We start from the raw sequence: 25,356 nt of genomic DNA, 5'->3' as shown, positions 1-25,356 counted from the left end.
AGTTAAAAAGAATGGAGTGTATTCTGTCTACAGCCTGAACTATCAGCATGTATAAAGCCAGGTTTGGATAAGACAGACACTGAACCTTTGTGGCAGATAACAGATACTTTAATTTTCCTACACCTTGCATTATGCCATAAGAACAGATAAGATCTAATGAAGCTTTGAGCACTGTTATAACATGCAAACAAATATTATAGATTAGATAGAGCTGATTTTTCATCTGACCCCAGAGTAATTTAATAATGAGTAGGCATACTAAAAAACACAGCACTTAAAGTACAACTGAGTTTGGAAAACAACAGCAGATTCCAAACAATGTAATTACCTGCAAAAAGGAGGTTATGTTTCGTATGCGTTTGTTTGTTTGATATTTAGCAGGATTAAGAAAAAACTACAGGACAGATTACTCAGAAGCTTGGTGGAAGAACATGATATGTATCAGGAAAGAATCCATTTTAAGATCAGCACCACTACTACTCATGTTGTATATAACATGTCTAATAAAGCAAATATCTCTATGTGTTAAGCTGAGAACTGTTTTTTTCTCTTTGACCGCGAAAACTGGATGATATCTTCATTTAGAGGAAGAAAAGCATTTGGCTAATGTGCTGGCAAAATAAAGTAATTTGGTTTCTACTTTTGTGAACTGTGGCTGTTCTGGTTTTCAAGATAAAAAAGAAAGTAAGTTTGCAAATATGGATGATGCACACAGACTGAGTTGCCTGTTTACACATGAAACATATAAATTAGACAGTTATCTGGAAAAAGCCTGAACGAGAAGAAAAAAACTCTTTATGGAGTCCACACATAGATTTGTAATAGTTATACATTAGATTTTTTGTGTGCTTTTCTATTCTATTTCTATTTATCAAAAACTGAGTCTGTTAGTTAGCAGGATTACAAAAAAACTACAGGATGGATTACCACGAAACTTGGTGGAAGGGTGTGGGATAGGACAGGGAAGAAGTCTAATTCGGATCAGGGGGCGGATCCAGCAATTTTTTCCATTTTCTTTAACATTACAAGATGTTTTTAGAGGAATTTTTAAACATTTTCCTGGATTAAACAATAATTCATGAATATTGATTCTAAAAATTAGGCATTTATGAGTGTGTGTGTAGTTTGTTCCAGATCCAAATAGAAACTGGATAGTTAATATATATGTGGTTTCATAAGGTGACTTGGGCCTTGGCAGAAGAATACATCTCTGAGTGCCTTTCTCGTTACTATCTGACTGATTTGACTTAATTGGTAGGAGGGGATTTTATTTGATTAAGGATGCAACATTGTGTACTCTTGTTAATATTGAATAGAAGTAATTTTTTCAGAGCAAAGTAGTAAGCAGAGCCTTTATTATGTTTATGTGATGTAGGTTACAACACTATTCACACTTCACCTTGAATTATTATTGTTTACATGGGAAATTGATTTTTCTCAGCAGCAATCTCCAAACTATCGCATGTTGGGGCATCCTTGAATACACAAGCATGCGAGTTTACACTGTGTAGCTGCTCCATTGCAACAAGATACCTAAGTCACTATGAATGCCTATGGTTCTTTAATAAACTAAAGAAAATGGCAAGTCAGTCATGGTAATACACGTACAATGATAAAAATGCTATCATTGTCTTAAAGAATACAATGAGGTTTGTACTATATAGTAAATAAATTGTAATATTAATACTTTTTATTAATATGTATTATTTTCTGATTTCCAATTTTACTGGGCATGTATTGATGCCCTAGGCCCATCCGACTGGTAAACAATCATATTTTCCTTGAGCACTTCACCCACACAAGCCAGTCAAGAGAGCAGGCTGGCAGAGAGATCACTGGCCAGGACCCACTTATGTCCGAGCCAAAGAAATTCAATTGACCCATAAACCATCACAATCATCATAACAACCTGCACTTTTACTCTCACCATTCTTCTCCTGAGCACAAAAATGACCTTGTCTTCGCACATATTCCATTCACAAAGCTACTCCTTGTGCATAACACATTCATTGAAAAAGCAATCCAACCTACAGCTTTTCCTCCTCAAGGCCAAGGACATCAGCAGGATTGCCCAAGCCACAGTCGGTGGAATGTGAACCTTGGGCTTTTCACTCGTGGCCTGGTAATTTACATGTTATACATTTATACATTTTCTTTCAACCAACTTCCACTCAAAAAAGGTGTAAAAGTGTAACTTTTCTGTCAAACTGAGTAATTTTGCCTTGAATTGAAATTTCTTTGATGACATGTGGAGAGAGCATTGTCCTGACGGTTGTGTTCTAGTTTTGGGATCGAGGAGGCAAGGGCGAGGTTCAGCTTGCCGGGACAACATGCCGTTGTGGCACTCCACCCAGTGGTGCTAAATACATCTGGCCCTCCATGCTGGCAACATCTGGAGGCCTATTTCCATCCTCAATATGTAGCCATAAGGGAGTTCCCATATGTCAACACACACAATGCATGGACAAGTGGAGAAGGGGAAAAGACTGTAACCCCCCCCCAAAAAAAAAAATCAGGAAAAAACAAACTGTGTATTATCAGATTTGGTGTGAGTCTGGGAAGGTGTGAAAACATGTGTCTACGCAAGTGTGGACAACTGAGCCAAAGAGAAAGTAACCGAGAGAAAGACTGAGTGCGTTCATGAATGAGTCTGTTTACTTGTTGTGGTGTTTTTGAGCAGAGACCCAAAATCAACAGACTTAATGCAACTCAAGTCGGAGAGCTACAACTGACACTCAAGTTAAGAGGCAGCAGAGGAATGAGGAAACTAACTGGGCGGAATGGGGATGCCGACGGACACACTCTGCATCTGGGACCGTCACCCAAGGTAAACAATGTTCAGGGAGCCATCTGGTTAAGAACGGGGAAAGGGGGGGCTTAAGAGGGCAGTGGAGGGGGGATGCAGTGGGTGGAGGGAAGGGTTGCAACGAGCACAAGCATATGGAAAAACAGATTTTTCCTCTCCCTGCAGCAGTCAGTGAAGGCAAATGTCAGCATGCGCTGCGTCCACGCTTGACTGTGCTGCACTCGGCACCACCACCTGGCCCTCCTTGCTCAGCCACCGAGTATGGGCAGCAGTGACACTGCGGAGCCTTTCCCCAGGGTAGGAGGAAAAGCATCACGGTGCTCAGGCTCATCCCCATGCATGCATGTACACCAACACCTCCTGCACTCCCTGCTCTTTTTCACACAAGAGATACACAAAGAAACGTGGGACTTGTTTACTTTCACTGAGAACAGAACTCGAGCACTTCAGAAAGACAAAAACAAGCAAGTTTAGCTATATTATAGATTATTCTGTCTTGCTTGTGTTTTTTGTCTTTCTGTCAAGCTGACGCAAGGCCAACACCAGACTTCATGAAACGTCATAAACAAAATGCATTCTTTTCAAGTTTGTTTTGTTTTACAATCTAATGCAATGGTGTTTTGTAGTTTACCGGCTGCTTGTTGTAAAAAAAAAAAAAACTTTACTGATATAATCAACACAAAAACAAGGATGAGATAGAATACACTTTTATAGCCCTCTTCATGTGGTTCACAGTTGGGCTGAGAGAGTATGAAATTGTATGGCCAGTGGGCAGTGCAGCAATGTGGAGGGTCAGCTCCCTTCATGCAGAGCAGGCAGTCAAGAGGAAGGCCAGGCAACACCAAATGTCTTATTAATTCGCTAATTTGTTGTGACTGCAGGGCATGAAAAGCCTGTTTCCTTGCCATCTGAGGCCAAGAGAACCCAGTGCCATGTTACTTAGAGACACACACACACACACACAAACACACTAATGTACACACACAGCTTTTGCTACCCACTATCTGGCCTACTTTCTTGTGCGGTGGTGGGAATTAAGACGAAATCACCCTTGATTACCTCCACGAACGCACCACCAGGGGACAAGCAGCTTCCTGGCTACTGACTCAGCTAAGCTAAACTGACAGTATACTAAAGACTGTGGTTTCCAAAAAAAAAAAAAAACCAGAGGCAAGAAACCAGGTGAGTAAAAGTGTAATGATGATACAACACTATATCCTCCACTTCAGCCTTTCACCCAGGTCTCTAAGAGGAAAAGTCTACAGAGATGTCAGTCCTGGAAATATTGAGCCCAGGAGCAAACAAGACACAGGGTTCACCCAACCAACGTTTTCTGTCCCGATACTGATACCTGATCTATTATCAGATATTACTGATTTACTGAGTAAAGATCATATACAAGAGTTTGATTGATCAGAAAAAAAAAAACTTTGCTAACTTGGTAAAAATAAATGTAACAATTCAAATAATATAATAGTCTCCCCACTGTATATATTCTTTAAATTTAAACAAATTTATTATTAGAATATATAGTGCACAATCATCTTAACATAAAATGTATTATTGAGTATAGATTTATTTCATTTCAGAGGATTACTGAGTCCGACTGATGACAGTGGTGCAGATAACCAACTTGAGTAGGGATTAATTTGTATCCATATGATTCATAATTTTTCATCTTTAAATTATCAATATTTATTTAGAATGGGGGATAAATAGTTTACAGATTTACGTTGTGTTCTCTATCTCTCCATCTCTAAGACTAGTGAGGTCAACCCTCACCAAAATGACACTACTTTGTCGCATGGGGCGCCCTCTCCTTTAAGGGAAGGACAAAAGTTAAAAAAATGTCTGGTTGGTCAAGCCCTGCCACCACACATGCACACAGTACATCTCAATCCTTCCCCATTCCAATATGACCCAGGCTCATCTTGTCACCCAAATACCAAACGCACACCTTCACCCTCCCTGTGCAATGGACATTTAACTGCGCTTTGCACTTGTGTGTCTAACCTGATAAAAGCTACACCATGTGAATAACTGAAATGTTTCACCTTCTTCAGTTTCATTCACAAAATCAGCCAAGAACAGATTTGTCTCTTGTGGCCACACAAGAGACAAATCTCCCTCCGTGCTATATTGGCACTCCTCCTATAAATGTAGGGGTCCACCAGCACACTGCTTACATATGATATAGAACGCAAAAGCAGATATAAACAAAGAATAACATAAACATGAATTTAATAGAGCAGCCATATTTGTCACACTTAATCCAGCTTTTGAGTCAGCATCAGACCAATGTTCAGTGGTAGTATCAGATGGGAGCATCCCTACTGAACACACAGACACACGTGTGCGTGACCTCACAATCTAAGAGCCGTAGTACATACATTTGACTAATGACTTGCTGTGATGACTTAAGGTGTCTGGAACAGCACTTTGCAGGGACATACAAGTATTTTGCCAGAAACTAATATTAAACACTTCTGCTTCTAGTGGAAACTAGGATGAAAATACCACATCAAATTAACATTGATAATGTTAAATTAAATGTTTACAGGAGTCTAGTCTAAGTTATTTTTCTTAGTAAAGACAATTGAGAAAAAAATATTTAGACAGAGATATTTCATTATGATTGAGCTACCATACTGTCAAAGGGCTTAAAACTGTCATAATCTTACTCACTCTTCCTCAGATTTATTTGAGGAAGAGAAAGGTAATAAATCTTTCATAAATACACCCTCTGTCTCAAAACAAGAATTCAGATTTTTGGAATAACAATATTCATAAACTATAAAACAAGTATACTGTATGTCTTCTAAGACAGTGGTAATCAAATTTTAATTTGACCATATAGCTTCAAAATAAAGGAGAGTTTTTGATGATTTAAATTGTATAAATAAAATATGTATTATAATACCAATTCCACAGAGACACAATGATGCAGTAAGATAGAGAATGAGGACAATAAGTAACATAAAACAAGAAAGAATTGACAGAAACAAGCTCCGACGTCTATTCAGAACCAACATTTTAATTTGCTCCACAAAGACTCCCCAGCTGTGTTACAAGCTGAAGTCTAGCTCTCTGAGGTCAATTAGCTTTTTACTGGGACTCTGGTACTTGAGCTGAAGGCCTTGATGGTGAGAGAGCACAGTTAATCGACTTTCTTTCTTCCTTGAGCTGTTGTTGTACAAAATTATTATGGATTCTGAAAAAAATACTTGCTGGGCCTCTTTTGTGGTTGGGGTCTATGGGAAAAACAGAGCAGCTTTTTCTGAAAAACCTGGCCTTCACACTGAAATGCAATTTCTCAAGCTCCTCCAGACAACAACCACCTATTCCTATGCAACAGTGGCTGCCCGCTTCTAGACCTATTTGGCCGACCGGTGTGGAACAGTTGGGTGGTGAGAAAGGTGACAGGTAATTTAAAGAAGCAGGAGGAAGCTGTAATGAAACTAGCAACTGTCCAGCTCGTCAGATTGTTTCCTAACAACAGTGGATCCCTAGTTGCCCACAAGTACACAGCATTTATACATTTTACACAACATATACATGACACCACATGTGTATATATGGAACAAAACACACACACACACAATGCTTAATCAGAGTCTTTTTTGTCATTATATATCGCACATTGTCACTGGAAAAACGACAAGGAACATAGTAATGGTGAAAATGTGTAAGTGTCAACCAACTTTAGATCTTATTTCTCAATGCCTAATCTACTTCTTGTACTCTTGGATATCCTGTTTGCCCCTAAACAAAACACACACTATGTCAGATTTAGAATGTGCAAATTCCTTAGGTATGTAATGCTCTTCTACTATCAACGTTAATCTGATTCTGCTTTAAGAAGAGCTCAGCACCCAGTTGACTTATGTTGGCATGATTTTTATTACTGTTACATATAAATCATATGTAAAAGGCCAGAATATTAGATAGTGTTAAAATGAGATATTATAACAAAGATTAAGAGAAAACAGTATCTGCTTGAGTTGAACATTTGTTCCAATATTCTGTGTATGTGTATCTGTGAGTGAGTGTCCACTGAGAGTTAGTGCGTTCCAGCTGTTAGGATTTAGTCACTCTGACTTGTTGAGGACCCTGGCTCTCACTAGTGCAGCTCACAGGCCCAGAGGTGGTGAGACGTACAGCGGCGCGGCGGGGGAAGCAAGGGACAGAAACAGATAGTGATGGAAAGACAAAGAAGGACAGAACAGAGGCTGTACCCCACACAGCTGCTCTTGTTCTTCAGGGAACCCAGCCGGGAAGCATCACTCAAGCGCCTAATTCCTTTAATGTGTGCAGTCATGCGACTTGCAGGGTGAGGATGAGGGGTGGGGGGGGGTTTGCTGCAGTGTATATCCCACAACTCTGCAGCCATGGCTGAGAGACTAAGGGTGGACCAGCCTGACTGGGCCTGGGTGGTTGGCCTCTGGCCACAGGCAGCTAGGCACCGGGCAGGGGGCTAAGCTGAGTCAGCCAGTGAGACTAAAAGTGATAAGGCCCACCACCCTGTTCAGCTACAGCCTGTTGAGAGGCTTCTCAGCACTCCAGCACAAACTACGAGCACCAACAGAAGGTGTATGCATGCGTGTTGAAGTACAGTGAGGGGGTGGGGGTGTAATATATATATGGTTGACTGACTGGGGGGGGGGCTCAGGTGGTCTGAGTAAGGTGAAAGGACATGAGGCTACGACAAAACTCAAATTCTCCTCAAACTCAAATTCTTCCTCAAACCCTGATAAATCATGCAAAAATAGCTAAAGTATATCAAAAAGAAATCATGCCTGTGATGCAGGATGTTCTCAACCCATCACACTCAATGTAGAAACAGCATATACATACATATGCATCAGGTTGAGCTGCAGTGTGAAGTCCTGGAGTTCTAATGACCACAGCCACCAGGGGGAGCAGGTGTACTGCTGTCAACTCCTGGTGTGTAGGTGATTCACTGGCAATCATAAACGTGACCCTTTGTGACCAGGGGCCTGTACTACAGTTCTAAGTTCTACATACCCAGGATATATATTCAATAACCGGGTGAACTTAACCTAAAAAACACAATCAGGCTAAGCGGTCACAGGAAGCTGGTTATCAACTCGATAAGTCAACCCAGGTTTGCCTCATGAAGATCTGAGAGGGTGCAAACACATTATCCAGACTAAAAGAAACACAGTTAGAGCTGCTAAATGCAGGAAGGACAGCAGGTAAAACATCTCTTATTGTGTGAATGTGTAATTTACCAAGCATCTATAATGAGCTTTAGTTTTACACACACTATCTGCACTGACTCTGAGGACACACCGGGGTGGAAACATTTGCAATTATTAGTCAATAAAAACATATGGACCTAATTTTGTCCGCCATGAACCTGACTGTGCGCACCTAATTAAAGAGACGGATACAAGTATTTCACTATGTCTGGTTATCCCGCCGCTAACACACCCATTACATCAATATCAGTAATTTAAGTAAGTCTAAGACAGTCTGTGGTACTGTGAGCACATTGCTCCTACGTGTCAAGGTGGTTATGTTCTGCCCCGGCAGCTGATAAAGGTTTATCATTCTCTCCGATGAGGATCTATATCTTTCATTTAGATACTCATCAGAGAAGGTCAAATGATTTTGTGGGTCTGGCCTGGTCCTCCTCAGAGAACAATCCGCGCACCGAGCTCCACGGGATCCTTTTTTTTATAATTATAATTTTTTTTTTTTGCTCCATGGGATGGGATGTCATGTTTCAAAGGAATTGATTGGTCAGTGTGCAGAGATTTTATACGGGTTGAAGTGAACTAGCTTCGTAGGACTGAAAAGTAAACCTGATTACTACCCCCAAAAATGCAAATCATGCTTCATAGTGCAGGCCTCTGGTAAATCACTTCATCAGTATCACTTTGTTCAACACTCAATGATTTGACGATAAAAAGCTGAGCAGGAGTAGTCTCGTATGCAGTGATGGTGTTATTGCATTCACAGCCTCGGGTGAAAAGTACCTCTCCACTTCACTTTCTGCTATTATCACATTATATTCTCGATATGTCTGTTGTAACTCGGATACAAAAGCTCATCAAATCTTGTTTGAGATTCACCAGTGGGAATTATTACACATAATTATGCAGCAATAATATGTGATTCTCATAACAAGTAATGTGTGTGTTAAAGGTCAACTATTTTCTACTTTAAATGAAGACAAGGTTGCTAAATTAAATGAACGCTTTAATAAAAATGCAAAATGAAGTGACTTCTTGCCTCGCTGAAAATGCATTGAGGATGGACACGTCTCATAATAAAAGCTTAATTCAACAGCAGTCAGTGGCCAGACCTTTGGAATGCTGCAGAACTCCTCACCTGACGTTGCCTTGACTGAGTGCTTTTGTAAAAAGTCCAGGGACTGAGCCAAAGCCTTCTTGTTGCAGTGAGTGGAGAGCTCCTCATTACATTCAAAACACCTGTTACAATGAGAGGGGGGGGGGGGGTCATAGACAGAAACAGAAAGGCTTTAGGTTACTGTGGAATTTAACAGCCCTCAAGGAACTAAATGTTGAAATGAAGCATTATTTGACGACATAATTATTTGGCTGAAGTGGAAAACCATCACCTTCAACTATCAGAATGGAGTGAACAAGCATTCATACCAGATTAGTGCACCTAAAATGAAGTAAAAAAATTTATATAAAGGATTCAGAAGCTGGCTGGAAAATTGTAGTCGCCAGGATCAAGGACACTTCGGGACAAAACGCACCTTCAGTGTATGATGTATGTATGTATGTAAAAACACTGGGCAACTATTGTTTTCTATATAAACCCACACACTGTCGGCATCTTGACATGTGACAATACAGGTTGACTAGCACTGTGTGCAGTCTTGGCTTTTTCATCACAGTTCAAAATGAATGCAGTTCTTAGGTTTCTCACCAAGCCTTCCATGTGCTCAAGCTAATGGTGATGCAGTGAGACTCGGGATGGAACGCTTGATAGTGCTTGACAGCGTGCTGGATACCAGAGTGGTTACAGCCCTGCAAGATAGATACATTAAAAAAATTGTGTTAAAAATCTTAACTAGCACAAAACATACATGTCTATTTCTAAAGACCATGACTCATTCCCACCTCAAAGACAAATTTGCATGTCGAGAAAAAAAGGACATTCATATTTTCAATGATTTAAAACTGTGTTTAAAACTATGTTTTTATCTCGGTTTGTTTGCTTGTTTGTCTGTTAGTTAGCAGGCTAATGCAAAAACTACAGGACGGATTCCTACGAAACTTGGTAGAAGTATGTGGTACCGGTCAGGAAAGAACCCATTAAATTTAGGTGCGAATCCATATCATGAGACAGATCCAGGACATTTTCTTCCACTTTCTTTCACATTGTGAGACGGGTATTTTTCCACATTTTGTTGATATCTCAGAGAACAATTAATGAATTAATGAAAGAAAAAAAGCAGGCATGTTTAGAGGGCTGATATTAATTAGTGTGCGGAATTTGGTGCAGATCCAAATATAAAATCTGGATCTAGTGAAGTTAAATGTGGTTTTATAAGGACACTGTTGAGCCCTGGCAGTGGTACACACTCTACTGAGTGCCATTCTAGTCTGTTATATCAATGTAGAAGAAAGTACAGCTTGGATTCGTCTAATACATACATACAAAACTTGTCTTTTACATGAATATACTGGTGACTGACACAGTACCAAACAGTACACACACACTGTGTTTTGAATCAAAAGTTGAACATGAGAGAAGAGTTCAGAATTTCATCTTATATTTCCTGATGTATAAATCTTGATGTGTTAAACAGTATAGGACATAGCACCTTAGCACAGTTGATGAGAGAAACATTGTGAGAATGGTGAAGAAAAAACTAAAAACAAAAGTCAGTGGCATCGCCACCAACCTACACCAGTCTTAACCTGACACACTCATCTTGATGAGATCTTGATGCTGTAATGCATGATGATAGCAGAGTTCAGAAGTCTACAAAAACTACAGAGAGATGCAAACTACTCGGGAGGAACTTAATAATGCATCAAAACCATGAGCAAAAACACACTGTCAATGCAACACAGGACTTCATTAGGAGGAAATGCGGAAGGACTTAGACATAGAAGTCAATCACTTCCGATTTACCTCACAAGAGCTGAATTTATAATGCATCGAGATTAAATACAAAGTCAATGCAAAGACGAGTCTAGAAGCGAATTTGCGTCTCTGGCCCTGGGCTGTTCCAAACCATGTTGGAGTTCAAATATTTGAACTCGGCCATCAAATTAGCATGACGCAATGTTGCGTCATCGCTGAGAATGAAAATCAGCGGACTCAGTCCTGGCACCGAGCTGAGCCAGAGGGTGATAAGACCAGTCACTGCTCAGCATCAGGTAGCCCTGGAAATGTCATCCAGACAAAGCTCCTGTAGGAGCCGGTGATAGTCCCCAAGCTGTGTGCTTTTCCAGGTGGGCTTGTGGACCAACAAACAACGGTGCTGGCTTCTCCGGCATTTCCACGTTCACCACAGCAGATATAGTTACTTCAGCCAGTACTTCTCTTCTCCTCTTTTCCGCTGGCTTCCACATCATGTACAACGCAGCAACTTGATCGCTTGAGCCAGGAGTCCTACTCCTCATATGTGTTACGCATGTTACGTACAATTAACCAGAATAAACACATATGATCCCTAGGCGCGTTTAGGGTGTCACGAAAATTTGCGCCTTGTTTGAACGCACATGTTCCAGTGAAAGGCCGGGAAAACTTAAAAAAATAATGCAAAAGTTTGTGGATGTCAGTTGGTCACAGTCTTGATGTAGTTATTGCAAGCAAGGGCTGTACAAATAAAAACAATAAATGTTATTTACTTTAAGTTACATTAAAATCATCTGTTCCCTTACTTTTGGTCATTTACAATACATATATTTGAAATGTACATGGTGAATATCCAGAAATCAGCCCCAGTGTGTCTATGCATTGTTCCTGTTTGGGAAAATTCACATGAACGCCATCTCAAGTCTTAAGAAGAACTTGGTAAATGAGATGCTGATGTCATCACTTATAAACCAATAAACATAATTGTAAAATCAGCTTTAGTAGCTCTTAATGTGAATTTGTCAAATGTTGAAATGTTTGTAAATTACAAACTGTAAGTCCATTTCTCACAAGTGCCAAACATCAGACTTTTATGCTTAACGTGCATGTTTTGAATTACCTATGTCTGTCACACTTGATCCTTTTTCTTTGTTCATCGTTATTATGCAAATATTGTAAAGACAAGTCCAAGTGTTGTTTAAACACATAAATACAACACATTATGTTTACAGTGTCCATGTTTTTTCCACATTATGACTTCAAAGCACATGAACCCACTAAAGTCTGAACAGCGACTTCACAACTCGGGAAATGGGACCTTCCAAGGAGAACGTGAATGCACAGTGTGTTTTCACCATTTATTATTAGAAAAACAAATCTTACCTGGAAACCACACTTTAAACACACCAGGATGTCATGTGATGCTGCTGGTTCTCCGTCGATCATGGTCCTCTCCTTTAGGCAGTCAGAGCACACAAACCACACGCTGGACAGGACCGACTTCTTCACTGAGCTCAGGTCCACTGCCTTACTCACATGCTGGCAAGTCAACCCTAATTTAAAAACAACACAAAATAAACTAGTGATAAAAACCATGTGTTCCATTCATTGCAAGATAAATCCTCTCTTATGGATATTCCGCCATACCCACTAACATAAACCCGTCAGTCCTGATTTAGGAGGAGAAATAATAATACCCCATTGATAAACAAAACAGACAAAAATGACAAGTTAATGTTCAGCTGAGACTTATGTTGTGTTTCCTGTGAAGAACACTATCATTTGCCGTGAATCAATGTATGTGGAACATTACTTGATAAAGAACACATATCTTACTAAGAACATAAGAGTTGATCCCATTCACTATGCACATGAAAACTCACGGCCCTAACTTTAACAGCCTGGTGTCCAGCACTGCTTCAGTGACCTACCACTGACTTCATCGGACGACTCTTCGTCTCGAGGTTTCCTCGGTTTATTCGTCCGCTTAGTCATATCGACGGCTTTCAAAGAGAAAGGGTCCTTTAGCCGCATCTGGAGCTCTGGAGGTGAACACAGAGGACAAACAACTGTTACAGCACAAAATAAAACAACATGAGCATGACTGTGTTTTAACAGTGATACTTAAACTCGTCTCTATCTTCCTGTATCCTGTTACATTACATTTAGCTGACGCTTTTATCCAAAGCAATTTCCAACAGGTGCATTTACATGTTACTTATTGTAGCAGGTAACCAGCAACACAAAGCAGTTCTACAGTGACACAGTTCTGTTGTACCTCAACACAAACCAATGTGGGGTGTCATGTTTGAGGCCATTTCTACATTGTTTACCTCATAAAGACGTGACCACCCCTAAGTATCTTTAGAGCTGATAGTTATTAATCCCACTCTGATTGTCATTTCAATGTCACCGTACAGGACTATTGAGACAAAACAATAGAGACTATCTGACTGTGTAGATACTCACAGAGATCACAGTATGTATATATATATACTGACACTCAGATTACACGTGTTACTATATTCAGGTTAACGACCGGGTAATGCACAATAATACGATTAAGAGGCCTCAATTAGACCAGAGCATCGGGTTTAGATGGATCTAATGGGCCTTAAAGTTGTTCATCAAACAACATGTGAGTTACTTAAAATTTCTAAATGTTATTTCTATATTCAGAATTGAAGAGAAGGCGGTGTGGACTCACCTCTTTATTGCAGCTCCTATGTTGACTGTGTTAGCTAACCTGAAGCCAACAGTGAGATGTCAACTCTTCCTAGCAAACAGGCTAGCTACATTAGCAGAATAAATAGAACATTATAGGGTGTGTTTATCCGACAACACACGGAAACATTAAGACATTTCATGGGACAGTTCCGTCAACAACTGAACGGTGTCTCAACAACTCCTCGTGTTTTGCCTTTAGTCAAGCTGTGGCTAGCATCGACTAGCAACACAAGTCAACATGTGACGCACTACGGCGGCTCGGTTAGGCCCAATGCTGCATTCAGGGACAGTGGACCTAAACTGGAGAAGGCGAAAATTCACAGGGCTGCGTTCAGGAGCGCGTTTGTAAAACATGTGATCGGTTTGTTGTGATATTCAATTCACCTAGGAATAAAAATGGAAAGATGGACTCCTAGAAGAAAATCATTATTTTATGTCATAAAACCGAACAAATATAACTTGATGTAATAGGGTTTATGTTATAGGAAAGTTAGTGTTCAGAGAGGCTGAAGCAGTTACCTGCTTCCTCTGAGATCAGCATGGCAGCATGAATTACTCTCTCAAATTAATCTGATGAGATGTGGACATAGTTTATGTAATAATAATGATAATAATATTAATAAACTGTATTTATATAGGGATTTTCTTTATAATGCTATAAAGTTGTTGAGTGAGGATATTAGCCACAAAAGAGATGAAGTATGTGAAAAACACTTCACACATCACTTCTTTTCCCACGACCTGGAAGGCATCAGATACAATGTATTGAATAACCCTGAGCCACATGAACATGAACAGCTTTGAGCTCGTGCTGTTTATTTATGCTGATGATGCTCTGACCTCTGGAGCGTTGGGTGAATGACTGGGTTTCATTTTGGCACGCAGTCGAGCGCCACACTATTTTGGTCCTTTCGGTGATCCGTACTGTAGCGCAGGCGCAGGTCACCAGTTTGAGGGTGAACCTGACCAGTGTGACTCTGCCACTCAGCTCCATAGTGACGCTGGGGCTCCATGTTGATTCTGTGCAGGTATAGAGGCTAAAGTCACCACACATGGCTCTCACACGGTGCTGGAGGTTCACGGGAGTGGTCCCTCGGCTGCTGTGGCGGAGGAGCGTCCAGCCCGGTGCTTCTGTGCCGGGAGGAAGGAGCTCTGTGTCCGGCATCGATCACACTCCCCCCGGCTGCAGAAGTGAGTTTCACATTTAGAACTGTGTTCATTTGTCAGCTTGTCCACCGTCCACACGAGTGTCTGCTCACTATCAGGTTTCATAATGTTTCACATCACAACAATAACAACACTCGTCTCTATCCTTGCAAGTCAATGGCTGACGTGCAATCCTGTTTCACTGCATATATTCTGTGTACACTGTATACTGTTAACACTGTAACTGTTAGTACTGGTTATATTGCCTAGCGTTTATATTGCATTTTTACCTATTTATTACTTTTACTGATGTCTATTTTCTGACTGTCTTATTTGCTGCTGTAACTCTTCTAATCTTATCCTATACATATTTGCATACATGTCACATGTTTTGCTTGTTTTGTTTTCAGACACAGAGTTGCTTCTGTGCAGGGGGTTCACTTCAGCGCCACCCAGCACAGATGTGACCTACGAGCAGCTGAAGCAGCTCCTGGCCGGCAAAAAAGCTGTGGTTATAGATGTCAGGGAGACCTGGGAGCTCAGAGAGTACGGCTTCATCCCCGGGGCCATTAACATCCCCCGTGAGTGTTGATCCAACTAAATTACACTAATAGTTGTTGTAGAATTGGTTTATCCAATGGTTTATGTTGTCTGCAGGTCATGATCACATCTGGGAGGGTCCTTATTCATAAAGTAGGTCTCATAATGCATTGATTAACCTCTACTGGTCTGTAACAGACAATGGCCTTTATTGCAGCATGTTTATTAAAATGCAAAATTCCCTGCATTTTACATTCAGTGTCAAATTAAAATAACTAGTTACTGTTCTAATCCTACCTGGTTTATCTGTAATCATTTTATAGTCAATGTATTTCATGAAATGAAACTGAATTTGCTTTATTACTGTTCACGTGTTGGTCTTTTAAGTTTAATGATTTACTTAACTGGTGCTATTTTTTCATTCATTACATGTCAGCTATATAGAACTATTGACGCAATCGATACAATCTTCAGATCTAACTTCGCTGAAGTTTGCAAGATATGAGTTCCACATACAGTCAAACAGACCGATAGACAGAAGGACAGACAATTTAAGAATTAGTAGGTAGATATTGAATATGTTATATTCTGATAAGTGTAGATACACTGCTTTGGCTCTTCTACTATAACAGTACCATCAAACATCAAACCCTAACAGCACATCTGGACCACTCTGACCTGTCTGTGCCTCTTTGTCATCGCAGTGGGACAGGTGAACACTGCCCTCCAGCTTGGTCCGGAAGATTTCAGAGAAAAGTATGGTGGTGAAATGCCCGAGCAGACGGACAACATCGTGTTCACCTGTCTGGCAGGGATTCGGAGTGAGAAGGCAGTCAAGGAAGCTGCGTCGCTGGGATACAAAGAGTGAGACATTTCTCCTTGACATATGTTTGTCAGAAACATTCTCACCTCAACACAAAGTCCAACAATTATTGAATTATTGTAGCGATGTACAGTAAGTGTGGGTCTGGATAAAGGTTAGAGTAGCAGTACACTTTTATGGCTGACTTTGGTAGACTTTTTCCCTCACTGACTGACTTTTAAATTCTTGAGACAGCAGCTTGAGGTTATTTCCCTGTTGTTGCTCAATGCCAACCCACCGTGCTGCCACATCTCTACTAACAAGTAGAAAAGAAGATACACTAAAATTGCGAAATGCAGTGTAATATATTTTGTGTGTAAGATAAGGTCAAACACAAATTCAGTTTTATTTTCGACACATTTTTTCAAGCAACAGTTCATTCTAATTCCTTCCTTTTTTCGTTTTCTCCTTTTCAGCATTTATCATTACCCGGGTGGATGGAAAGACTGGGCGACGAATGAGCATCACAACTGATCCAGGGTTAAAAGAAGACATAAAACATATGAATCTGTTTTTTATGTATCTGACATCAAACTGGAGATTTTTCCAAGGTTCATTCACTTTCTTGTTAATTTAGATGTAAGTTGTTCTCCTCATGGGTGAATCCAGAGGACTCAGCAAACATCAGCAATCGATCCATTTCAAAAGTGTTGACTTGAAGTTTCTTGTAAATATGTTTCACCATAGAATACTTGCACACCCTTTCCACTCCTGCACAAACACATCCAGAGTGATCCAATCACTCTGGATGTGTTGGTCAGCGCTAAGTACAGGTGTGAACACACCCTAATGCGTCCTCAATGCATCCTGAGATCTGCTTACTGGAGGTGGTGTGGGACGCATGTGGCCACATATGAAGGACTGCCTACTCAGCTGACTTCCTCTGACCTGCTGCAGTTTAAACATATTTTTACACTTCTCAGTGTCCGTACATCAATTTGTTTATAGCCAGCAACACAATATCAACACTGACCACCACATGATGACTGATACTTTATTTATTATTGGTAAAATCATTCTTCGTAGCAGAGCTGCACATTCATTCAGTCCCTCTTGTCTCCTCTTGTCTGTGACTGTAATAATCAGCACAACTATAATCGGACGATATAAAACATTTTATTTTATTTTACAGACTAGCTATGCAAATGACTACTTACCTGTGTATGATTGTGGGTTAATGAGCCTCCCATAACATATTTTGAACAGTTTTCAATGTGATGCATTGTAAATATATATAATAGTGTATTGCTCAACAGTTTGTGCAGTTGTTGCCAACATCATTCAAGAAATAAAGTTATAGTTTTGATTAAAATTGATATTTATTGTGTGATTTTCTTTTGTTTGTGAATAAAATTCACATTTTTGATTTTGTGAAAAAAAGCGATGGAAGTTTTAAACACTGATATTTGTTGGAAATAGAATCATTTCTACATTCAAATGAAACTGCAAAGTTTTAGAAAATGTAAGTTGTTGATTTGGTCCAGAAATCCAATTGAGTCTAAAGTTGTGTTTACTGAGGGACCCATATTCGAATAAAGTGCATTTATATAATACAGTTGTTTGGTTGTTATAATACTGGTTTGCTGAATTATTTTAGGACAGCAGAAGACAACAAAGGCTCCACAACTAGTTCAAGTATCTTATAAATGTATGCTGATTAGAATAAGTGGTGTTTAGGGAGAGGGGGTATCTCCCCTGGGATCCATTCTGGGTTTATACTAAAAGTGAAGATGAGCCTAAATGATCATGCATTTTGCTGCGACTATGTGATTCTGTGATGAATGAGGATTTATTTTCCATGTGTTTTCTCTTCTCCTTTGTTTCCTTCCAGACTTTTTTCATTAGCTCCACCATGGAGGTTATGTTTTCATCCCTGTTTGTTTGTTTGTGTGTAAGCAAGAATGCACAAAAACTACTGGATATATTATCACAAAACTTGTTGGAAGGATACAGAATGGCTCAGGGAAGAAGCCATTCAATTTTGGTGTGAATGCAGGATCAGGGGGCGGTTCCAGGATTTATTTTTAACTTTCATTAACATCTTTAAATTAGGTGTTTTCCAACATTTCCATTGATTTCTCAGAGAATAATTCATTAATATTGATGACAAAAATGTATGGTTTAACAAGGGGACTGTTGGGCTTTGGCATAGGTATGTGCTTTCTGAGTGCCCTTCTAGTTTGTTTTTCTCTATGCTTGTTAACTCTGTAGTATAAAAATACACCTTGTATTCCAGAATCCGCATGTATGCCATGTACCAAGTCTTTCAAAAATGATTTGGGATATAAATATCCACAGGCCTGCTGAGGTGACAGCTGCTGGGAACATGATGATCTACTGTATTGAAGGGTTATGTCTAATACCCATGCTTTCTCAGTATGAATTTGCCACCGACTCTCTATGGAACATTAACAGGTTCCTTCGTCATCCATGATAATGAATGTGTTTGTTTTCAACTGGGAAGAATGCAGACCACACACACACACACACACACACACACACACACACACACACACACACACACACACACATACACACACCCAAATACTGAACTGAGAGTCCAAACAGAACTGAAATAAAATATCTCATCATCGGATTAGGTAACATTTATAAAATATCTAAGCGCATCACTGATCTTAGATGGAAGACTGACCTCAAATACAATAATGACTTGAAAAAATGCATCATGTCTGTACGATATTCTTTACATAGTTTTATCACCGTATACTTGATGACCTTTTTATTATTTTGTCAGAATGACAAGCAAACATGATCTGATGATTTGTTTTGCAAATCAGAAGCTATGAAAAATTATTAATTCTGTTTTGGGTGAGATCCCAGCTATAAAACCAGGTTAAATGCATCGAATTTTCATATGCTCTATAATTGGATGGCTGAGACGCAGGAGGTAGAGAGGGTTGTCCACTCAGCAGAAGGTTGGTGGTTTGATCCCCAGCTCATCTAGTCTGCATTCCGAAGTGTCCTTGGGCAATATACTGAACCCCAATAGTGTGTGATAGAAAAAGTGATCTGTGTAGAAGCGCTGTATGAATGTGTGTGTGAATGCAACTTGTACTGGAAATGTGCTATATAAATTCAGTCCAATTACATTTACATTTCCAGCACTATCTCTAATTGACTTAAAAAATAAATAACATCACTATATAGCATAGTCTACTGTATATTATATAACATATATGTATATATATATATTACAAATAATAAGCGTTTCCTTGTTTGCTTTCTGTATTTACAGAGGTTAAGTAAAACGAAATGTCGAAGTCATGCTGACATGTGAGATGAGACATAACAAATACTGTGACATTCTGAAGTGATGAGTGATGTTATTTGTTCGCTACATGAAAAGATTTAGTGGAGACAGATTGTTCATGAATGAAATTTTCCTCTTCTTCCCAAAGAAAGTCCCACACTGCTGCCAGATCTGAGGTCAGTGGAAAGAACAGATGTTCACATAATCCATCAAGTCAATGCATTTGAAAAAGCCTTTTAGAAGTTGAATTTGATGATTTATCATTTGGCTTAAAGATGGATTTATTCTTTATTTTGGTCATTCTGTTTTTTTTTCTGTGTGAGAAGCTTGAAAGTTAGGTTTTCTGTGAAGGTTAATGTTTACAGTAAACTTTAAGGACAGTGACAGTGTTTACTGACCCTCGACCAAGTGACCCTGTAGGTGTCAATGAAGACCACTGTTTTCTCCCCTCATATCACTGTGCCATGTCAACCGTAAACTCCAGACTACAGCCGCCCCTCCTCCTTTTTTTCCCGGCCTCCATATTTTCCCTCAGAAGCGGTTGATTCCAATTTTTTTCCCCTGCATACTCCTGTTTTAATATGTTGAAAACAGACCGGACTAATAAGTACTAATTTATGTCAAATCTCGCCAGCGCCCTTTGTTCCTCTGCAGCAGCCGCAGCCTCATCAGGTCACCCTCCAGCCTCTGCTCAGCGTTCAATTAAAGTCCCTCGTCCCATCAGAGCAGATCACATCAGTGCTGCACCTACTGGCTGCCATGACTGAACAGACCCTTCCTGCCTGCCTGCCTGCTGCCCAGTGCTGTTATGGACACTGATGTGGTGCATGTACCATAATCCTGGCAAAACCGTTACTGGCTGTGATAAGACTTAGACTGATATATTGTCTGTATATTGCAGAGAGACTAATAGGTGAACCCTCCACTGATGCCATCAGCCACTGTCACAGCCCAGATCTGCTCCTCACAAGCTGCTGACAGATATCTGAGCTGCAGGTCAAGCCTGCATTGGTGCAGAGGTTCGAGATTCCACAGGTGTTGGCTCATGCAATGGGCTGTCTCTGACAGGGAAGGGGGATGAGAAGCAGTGGGAGTTATAAAACCTCACAACGGGCTGACGACCAGAGTGCAAATCAGGAAGCTGGAGCAGCAGTGAAGAGCAGTAAACCACAGATAGTTGCCTGCCTGAGTAGGTATCTCTTTCGGAGGAAACACAGTCCCTGCCGCCATCATGAGCCGCAGCCCGGAGAGAATGTCGTCCTACCGCCGTCACTTTGAGGACATCAGCAGCTTTTCCCATCAGGTCAGGGTGTCCAGCCCATCCCCCACGAGGAGAGAGGCCCGTCATGCCTCCGCCGGCTACTCCTGCAGAGCCGGGGCTGGCAGCATGCGTGTGGAGTCAGTGGGAAGAAGGAACGTCTCGGCTGCACGCAGGTCTCGCATGGTTGGAGCAGGGTAAGCTGGGTCAGAGCAGTCCCCTATGGACTAAGGTTTGTGAGCAGGCTGTACACTTAGCTTATTATTTTCTAAGGTGAGCTTGTTGCAAAAAAAAGCATTTGTGAAAGTTCCACTTCCTCAAGTGCCCTCTCAAGCCATTTCCCCTCCTTTAAAGGAGAGTTCCGTGGCTTTGCAGTAAATGTGTATTGGTATGTGTTGACAGTGTGAGTGCAGGGGCCATGGTGTGTATTGGGCCTAACGGAGAGCCTGCCATGGACCTAGATGTGGCTGCAGCTGAGAACCAGGAATTCCTCAGCACACGCAAAAGTGAGAGACATGAGATGATCGTCCTCAATGATCGACTGGCTGTATACATTGACAAGGTAAAAGCATTCATGCTACACTCACTATTTGTTTCCATCAGGGCAGATAGATTTTTTTTGTCAGGACTGGCAAAAAAAAACTTTAGCTGGAAAATGGGGGCACATTATTCTCACCTGTGTGATCACATAGACAGGAATACATATTACAGCTTACTTGAAATATCTGAGCTGAGGTTTTCCTGCACTTTTAGGTTCGGTCCCTGGAGCAGCAGAACCTGCTACTGGAGGCAGAGATCGAGGCCTACCACAACCGCTTTGAGAGGCCCACAGGTCTGCGCCTCCTGTATGAGGAACAGCTGAAGGAGCTGAGAAAGATCGCTGAGCAGATGAGAGTTCAGCGGGTGAGACAAGATTATCCAAGCTGCGCATTGCTTCTGTTTCTTTTCTTTCTCTCTTTTTTGTACGATGCTCAAGAGCAGAAAGACTGAATTCTTTGCTTCTGGCGAGCTTTACACCTCACTAATCTGCATAAGACCCATCCAAGCAATGATACAAGACGTCAACTTGGTGTTTTCAAGGTTCCTTACCTGGTAACAGGCTTATTTCTGGAAGGCAAATAGAGATGTGCCTCAGCATGTTACGGTGTCATGGAGTACATCTGTCTGTCACACACACACACACACACGCACGCACACACACACACGGTCAGGTTTAAAGACATGAAATGCAAAAGAGGCTGATCTGCATTTTTCACACAGCCATGCACACACCTTCAGATCTCATGGACGAGCAAATTACTTATGGCATTTTGGTTTTCAGGACGTTTCCTTGGCGGCGAAGGAGTTCACAGCTGCTCAACTAGAGTCAATCAAAATCAAATACGAGGAGGCAGTGGAGCTGAGGAAGAAAGCTGAGTTGGACATTGAAACCTTCCGTCCAGTAGGTTCCATTTAATTAGGGAATAATACAATCTTTACCATATTCATTTAAAGTTGTAGTAATAATGGTGTGCCTTCTTTAGGATGTGGACAAAGCCACCTCCTCACGCATTGCCTTGGAGAAGAAGCTGGAGCAACTGGAAGTTGAAATTGAATTCCTAAAACGTGTTCAGCAACAGGTGCATAACATCTTCATGTAAGATTTACATATTTAGTTTGAGTACTTAGTTTACATTTCATTTTGATGATAACATTTTTTTCCCCAGGAAATTGAGGAGCTCATGAAACAGATCTATTCAGCTCACGCTGCAGCTGAGAGTGCGTTCACACTCCCTGACCTGGCAGCTGCTTTGAAACAAATCCAAACCCAGTATGACGACATTGCAGCCAAAAATCTCCAGGTAAATAATTACACTTTAGCACTGGAGTATGCAGTGAAATCCTCTATTCTATGTTAATTTATGGAATTATTTCCCCTTTCATTTCTAGGACATGGATTCATGGTATAAAAACAAGTTTGAAGATCTAACAAAGAAGACAACGGGACATGTTGATAGGGTTCGAAGCTTTAGAGAAGAAGTGGCTGGTGCCAAAAAGGATGTGGGTGTCAAAAGTGAAAATTGATATATAAATATTCATTGAGAATCAATAATGAATGGCTATAATAAACAAAACCATGCTAAACTATCTCCAGATCCAAAACAAAGAACGTGACTTGGATGACCTGAGGACCAGGAATGAAGCTCTTGAGGCTCAGATCAGAGAATTTCAGGAAACGTACAGGAAGGAACAGGAAGACCTGCACGTAAGTGTAGACTCAGATGCAGGGTGCGCACCTCGTCACACCTGAGTCAGTCATGAACACAAACCTTCACTTTCATGAATGCAGACACAAAGCCACAACAATGGTTCAGGTAATTGCATGGCTTTGTTAATAGGCTCGGATTGAGTCCCTGAAGCTGGAGCTGAAAACCACAAAGGAGAAGATTGCACTGCACCTGCGTGATTACCAAGACCTCCTGAACATCAAGATGGCTCTGGAGATTGAGATAACAACTTACAGGTAAAGGAATAACAACCTAAAAATTGACAAAAAATTTGATTTCATCTTAGTCTGAATTTTGTCATCGTTTGTATTTTCTTTGCAGAAAATTGATTGAGGGAGAGGACCTGCGGCTGGCTGGCATGATGCAAACGCTGTCCCTGACCACCTGTTCCACGAACGCTATTGGTGCTGGGGTGAGCTTTGGTGGAGGGAGCATGGGCGGAGCAGGTGGTGGTGCGAGTGCAGGAGGCATGGGGAGTGTAGGAGGAATGGGTGGGGGCATGGGTGCAAGAGGCATGGGTGCAGGTTCAGGCAGTTCTGCTGGGGGTATAGGTGGAAGAATGAGCACTGGAGGTAGGGCAGGTGGGGCAGACATGATTGGTGGTCATGGATTGGGAGCTGGGGGTGCAGGTGGAGGAAGTGGAGGAGTGGGTGCAGGTGGAATGAGTAGTGTTGGCACTGGTGGGCTGGGTGCTGGAAGTGCTGGTGTTGGTGGTGGCTCTGGTGTTGCAGGGCATGGTACTGGACCTGGAGGTGCGGGCTTGGGTGCTGGAGGAGCGGGAACTGGAAACTTCAGCGCTGGGGGCAAGGGTGACAGCAGCATGGGTGGTGTTGGAATTGGTCCAGGTAGCGGCTCTGCAGGTTCTGGTGGCATGGGGTTCAGTGGAGGCGAAGGGAGGGGTAATGGAACTGGTGCAGGAACTGAGGGTGTGGGTGGGGATGTTGCATTGTCAGGCATTGGTGGGAAGGGGAAGAGTGGTGGAGGGGGGGGTGAAACCAGCGGACCCGGGCTGGGATATGGATCAGATGCATATGACGGCAACATTGAAGCCTATGCCGATCAGGCTGTGGAGCTGACGGAGAGAAGGACAGTGCTCATTAGGTAAAGGTACCAGGTGTCATCTATGTTCTCCTAAACAGGGCCTCTGCATATCGTAGCATTTAAACCCAGATTAAGAAGCAACAACTTCAAGAATCTTAACCTACTTCATGACAGGGTTAGGACCAGCATCCACCTGCCTAGATGTCTAACCCTCTCTTTGTTCTTTCCTCCCGGACAGAACGGTGAAAAAAGAGGGTGACGTGATGGAGACGGACCGCCAGGAACAAACATACACCATCACCGGTGCAGCCGATGAATCTGACGAAGAGTGAGCAAGCCAAATTCCCAAGTGACCTCCTTTCACCCTTAAACCGCCACGCCCCTCTGAGCTTTGCACTGACCAAACGCCATGTCTGGGCACTGACCTACGACCTTTGCCCTGGACAAGAAGACCATGAATGACCCTTTGCTACAAAGTTAAACCTTCCCCTTACAGAGTTTGAATATGCCTAAGAACACTCAACATGCTCTCTAAACTTTTGTGTGCCTCACACTCCCTCTGTTTTCTTCCCACTGCAAATAAAGCTATCAGCATTCAATTACCTTGTCTTTCTTTTATTTGATGTCTCTTTTAGGTTTTTCGCTGAGGTGCCCTTTAAGGACACTACATTTAATCCAAAACTATAATTACATGAAATGCAAAAATATAGTTTTGCTCAGCAGAGAAAAATGATGCTGTTGTTCAAAGCTTTGGCTTGGACGGAGGAAGAGTGGAAAAAAGAAATAAGCAAACGCAAACATAGAGAGAGAGAGAGTCACCTGAGGGTCAAGGCGGTTGCCCTGACACTTTCTGGAGGCCTGAGGAATCCATCAGTCAAATTCTGCTCTGCAGCGGACTGACGGAGCACAGCCGTTTTCTGTCCTCATTCCATCCACATCCACACCTTTTCCTCCCGCTGCTGATTGGGAGCGACTGGATCTGGCCAGCAGATGCCAAACACTCTCAGTGTCCTGCTCAAGGGCTGAGAGCAGAAACATGCAACACACCAATCCAACAAACACACAACAAAGATATAAGAAGAGTAAGATGGCCAATTGAAATCTGGCAGAAATAGCAATATTGTTACAATGGAACACAAGTGACTCACATTCAAATCAACAAATATAATTCTTAATGACCTTATTTAAAAGCCTCTACATTAAATATAGTGGGACCTCAAAGGGCTGTTCTTTTAATGAAGATGGAAATGTTCTAAGTAATAAAAAAACACTTTTAATGTACACTTTTTTATACATTTTATTGTTTCTTGTTTCACTGAAGCAATATTATTAACAAACAATTGAATGTGC

At 41.3% G+C, this 25,356-nt stretch overlaps 3 protein-coding genes across 6 annotated transcripts in view; 2 read left to right on the top strand and 1 right to left on the bottom strand.

The window, feature by feature from the left end:
• The window catches only part of usp45 (ubiquitin specific peptidase 45), a 36,885-nt gene extending 23,008 nt beyond the window's left edge, over positions 1-13,877 (bottom strand). For all 4 annotated transcript variants that reach the window (XM_034611402.1, XM_034611404.1, XM_034611403.1 and 1 more), the window contains exons 1-5: positions 13,602-13,877; positions 12,826-12,936; positions 12,278-12,447; positions 9,731-9,831; positions 9,164-9,264 (exon numbers count right to left, since the gene is read on the bottom strand). In XM_034611402.1, the coding sequence (XP_034467293.1) occupies positions 9,164-9,264; positions 9,731-9,831; positions 12,278-12,447; positions 12,826-12,928 (475 nt within the window). In that variant the 5' untranslated portion in view covers positions 12,929-12,936; positions 13,602-13,877. The remainder of the gene's footprint in view (positions 1-9,163; positions 9,265-9,730; positions 9,832-12,277; positions 12,448-12,825; positions 12,937-13,601) is intronic.
• Positions 13,878-14,552: 675 nt separating this feature from the next.
• tstd3 (thiosulfate sulfurtransferase like domain containing 3) lies at positions 14,553-17,526 on the top strand. The gene is made up of 4 exons (XM_034611982.1): positions 14,553-14,812; positions 15,178-15,348; positions 16,012-16,171; positions 16,586-17,526. The coding sequence occupies exons 1-4, from the start codon at positions 14,674-14,676 to the stop codon at positions 16,641-16,643; spliced, it is 528 nt and encodes a 175-aa protein (XP_034467873.1). The 5' UTR covers positions 14,553-14,673; the 3' UTR covers positions 16,644-17,526.
• Positions 17,527-19,306: 1,780 nt separating this feature from the next.
• On the top strand, positions 19,307-24,596 carry zgc:172323 (uncharacterized protein LOC564165 homolog). The gene is made up of 11 exons (XM_034612040.1): positions 19,307-20,895; positions 21,101-21,260; positions 21,452-21,601; positions 22,020-22,139; positions 22,222-22,317; positions 22,405-22,539; positions 22,628-22,738; positions 22,833-22,943; positions 23,077-23,201; positions 23,287-23,377; positions 24,245-24,596. Exons 1-11 carry the CDS (start codon positions 20,672-20,674, stop codon positions 24,263-24,265), a joined length of 1,344 nt encoding a protein of 447 aa, XP_034467931.1. The 5' UTR covers positions 19,307-20,671; the 3' UTR covers positions 24,266-24,596.
• The last annotated feature ends 760 nt before the right edge of the window (positions 24,597-25,356 follow it).

The sequence above is a fragment of the Hippoglossus hippoglossus genome, chromosome 16, assembly GCF_009819705.1.
Source record: "Hippoglossus hippoglossus isolate fHipHip1 chromosome 16, fHipHip1.pri, whole genome shotgun sequence".
NCBI classification, from domain to species: domain Eukaryota; kingdom Metazoa; phylum Chordata; class Actinopteri; order Pleuronectiformes; family Pleuronectidae; genus Hippoglossus; species Hippoglossus hippoglossus.
Note: the sequence above shows the minus strand (reverse complement) of the source record. Positions and strands in the feature narration are given on the sequence as shown.

Coding starts and splice junctions, on each gene's coding strand:
- tstd3 (XM_034611982.1), top strand. CDS start 14,674: ATGGCTCTCACACGGTGCTGGAGGTTCACGGGAGTGGTCCCTCGGCTG. Junction 14,813..15,177: donor CACTCCCCCCGGCTGCAGAA/GTGAGTTTCACA, acceptor TTTTGTTTTCAG/ACACAGAGTTGCTTCTGTGC. Junction 15,349..16,011: donor CGGGGCCATTAACATCCCCC/GTGAGTGTTGAT, acceptor TTGTCATCGCAG/TGGGACAGGTGAACACTGCC.
- zgc:172323 (XM_034612040.1), top strand. CDS start 20,672: ATGAGCCGCAGCCCGGAGAGAATGTCGTCCTACCGCCGTCACTTTGAG. Junction 20,896..21,100: donor TCTCGCATGGTTGGAGCAGG/GTAAGCTGGGTC, acceptor ATGTGTTGACAG/TGTGAGTGCAGGGGCCATGG. Junction 23,378..24,244: donor CGAACGCTATTGGTGCTGGG/GTGAGCTTTGGT, acceptor CCTCCCGGACAG/AACGGTGAAAAAAGAGGGTG.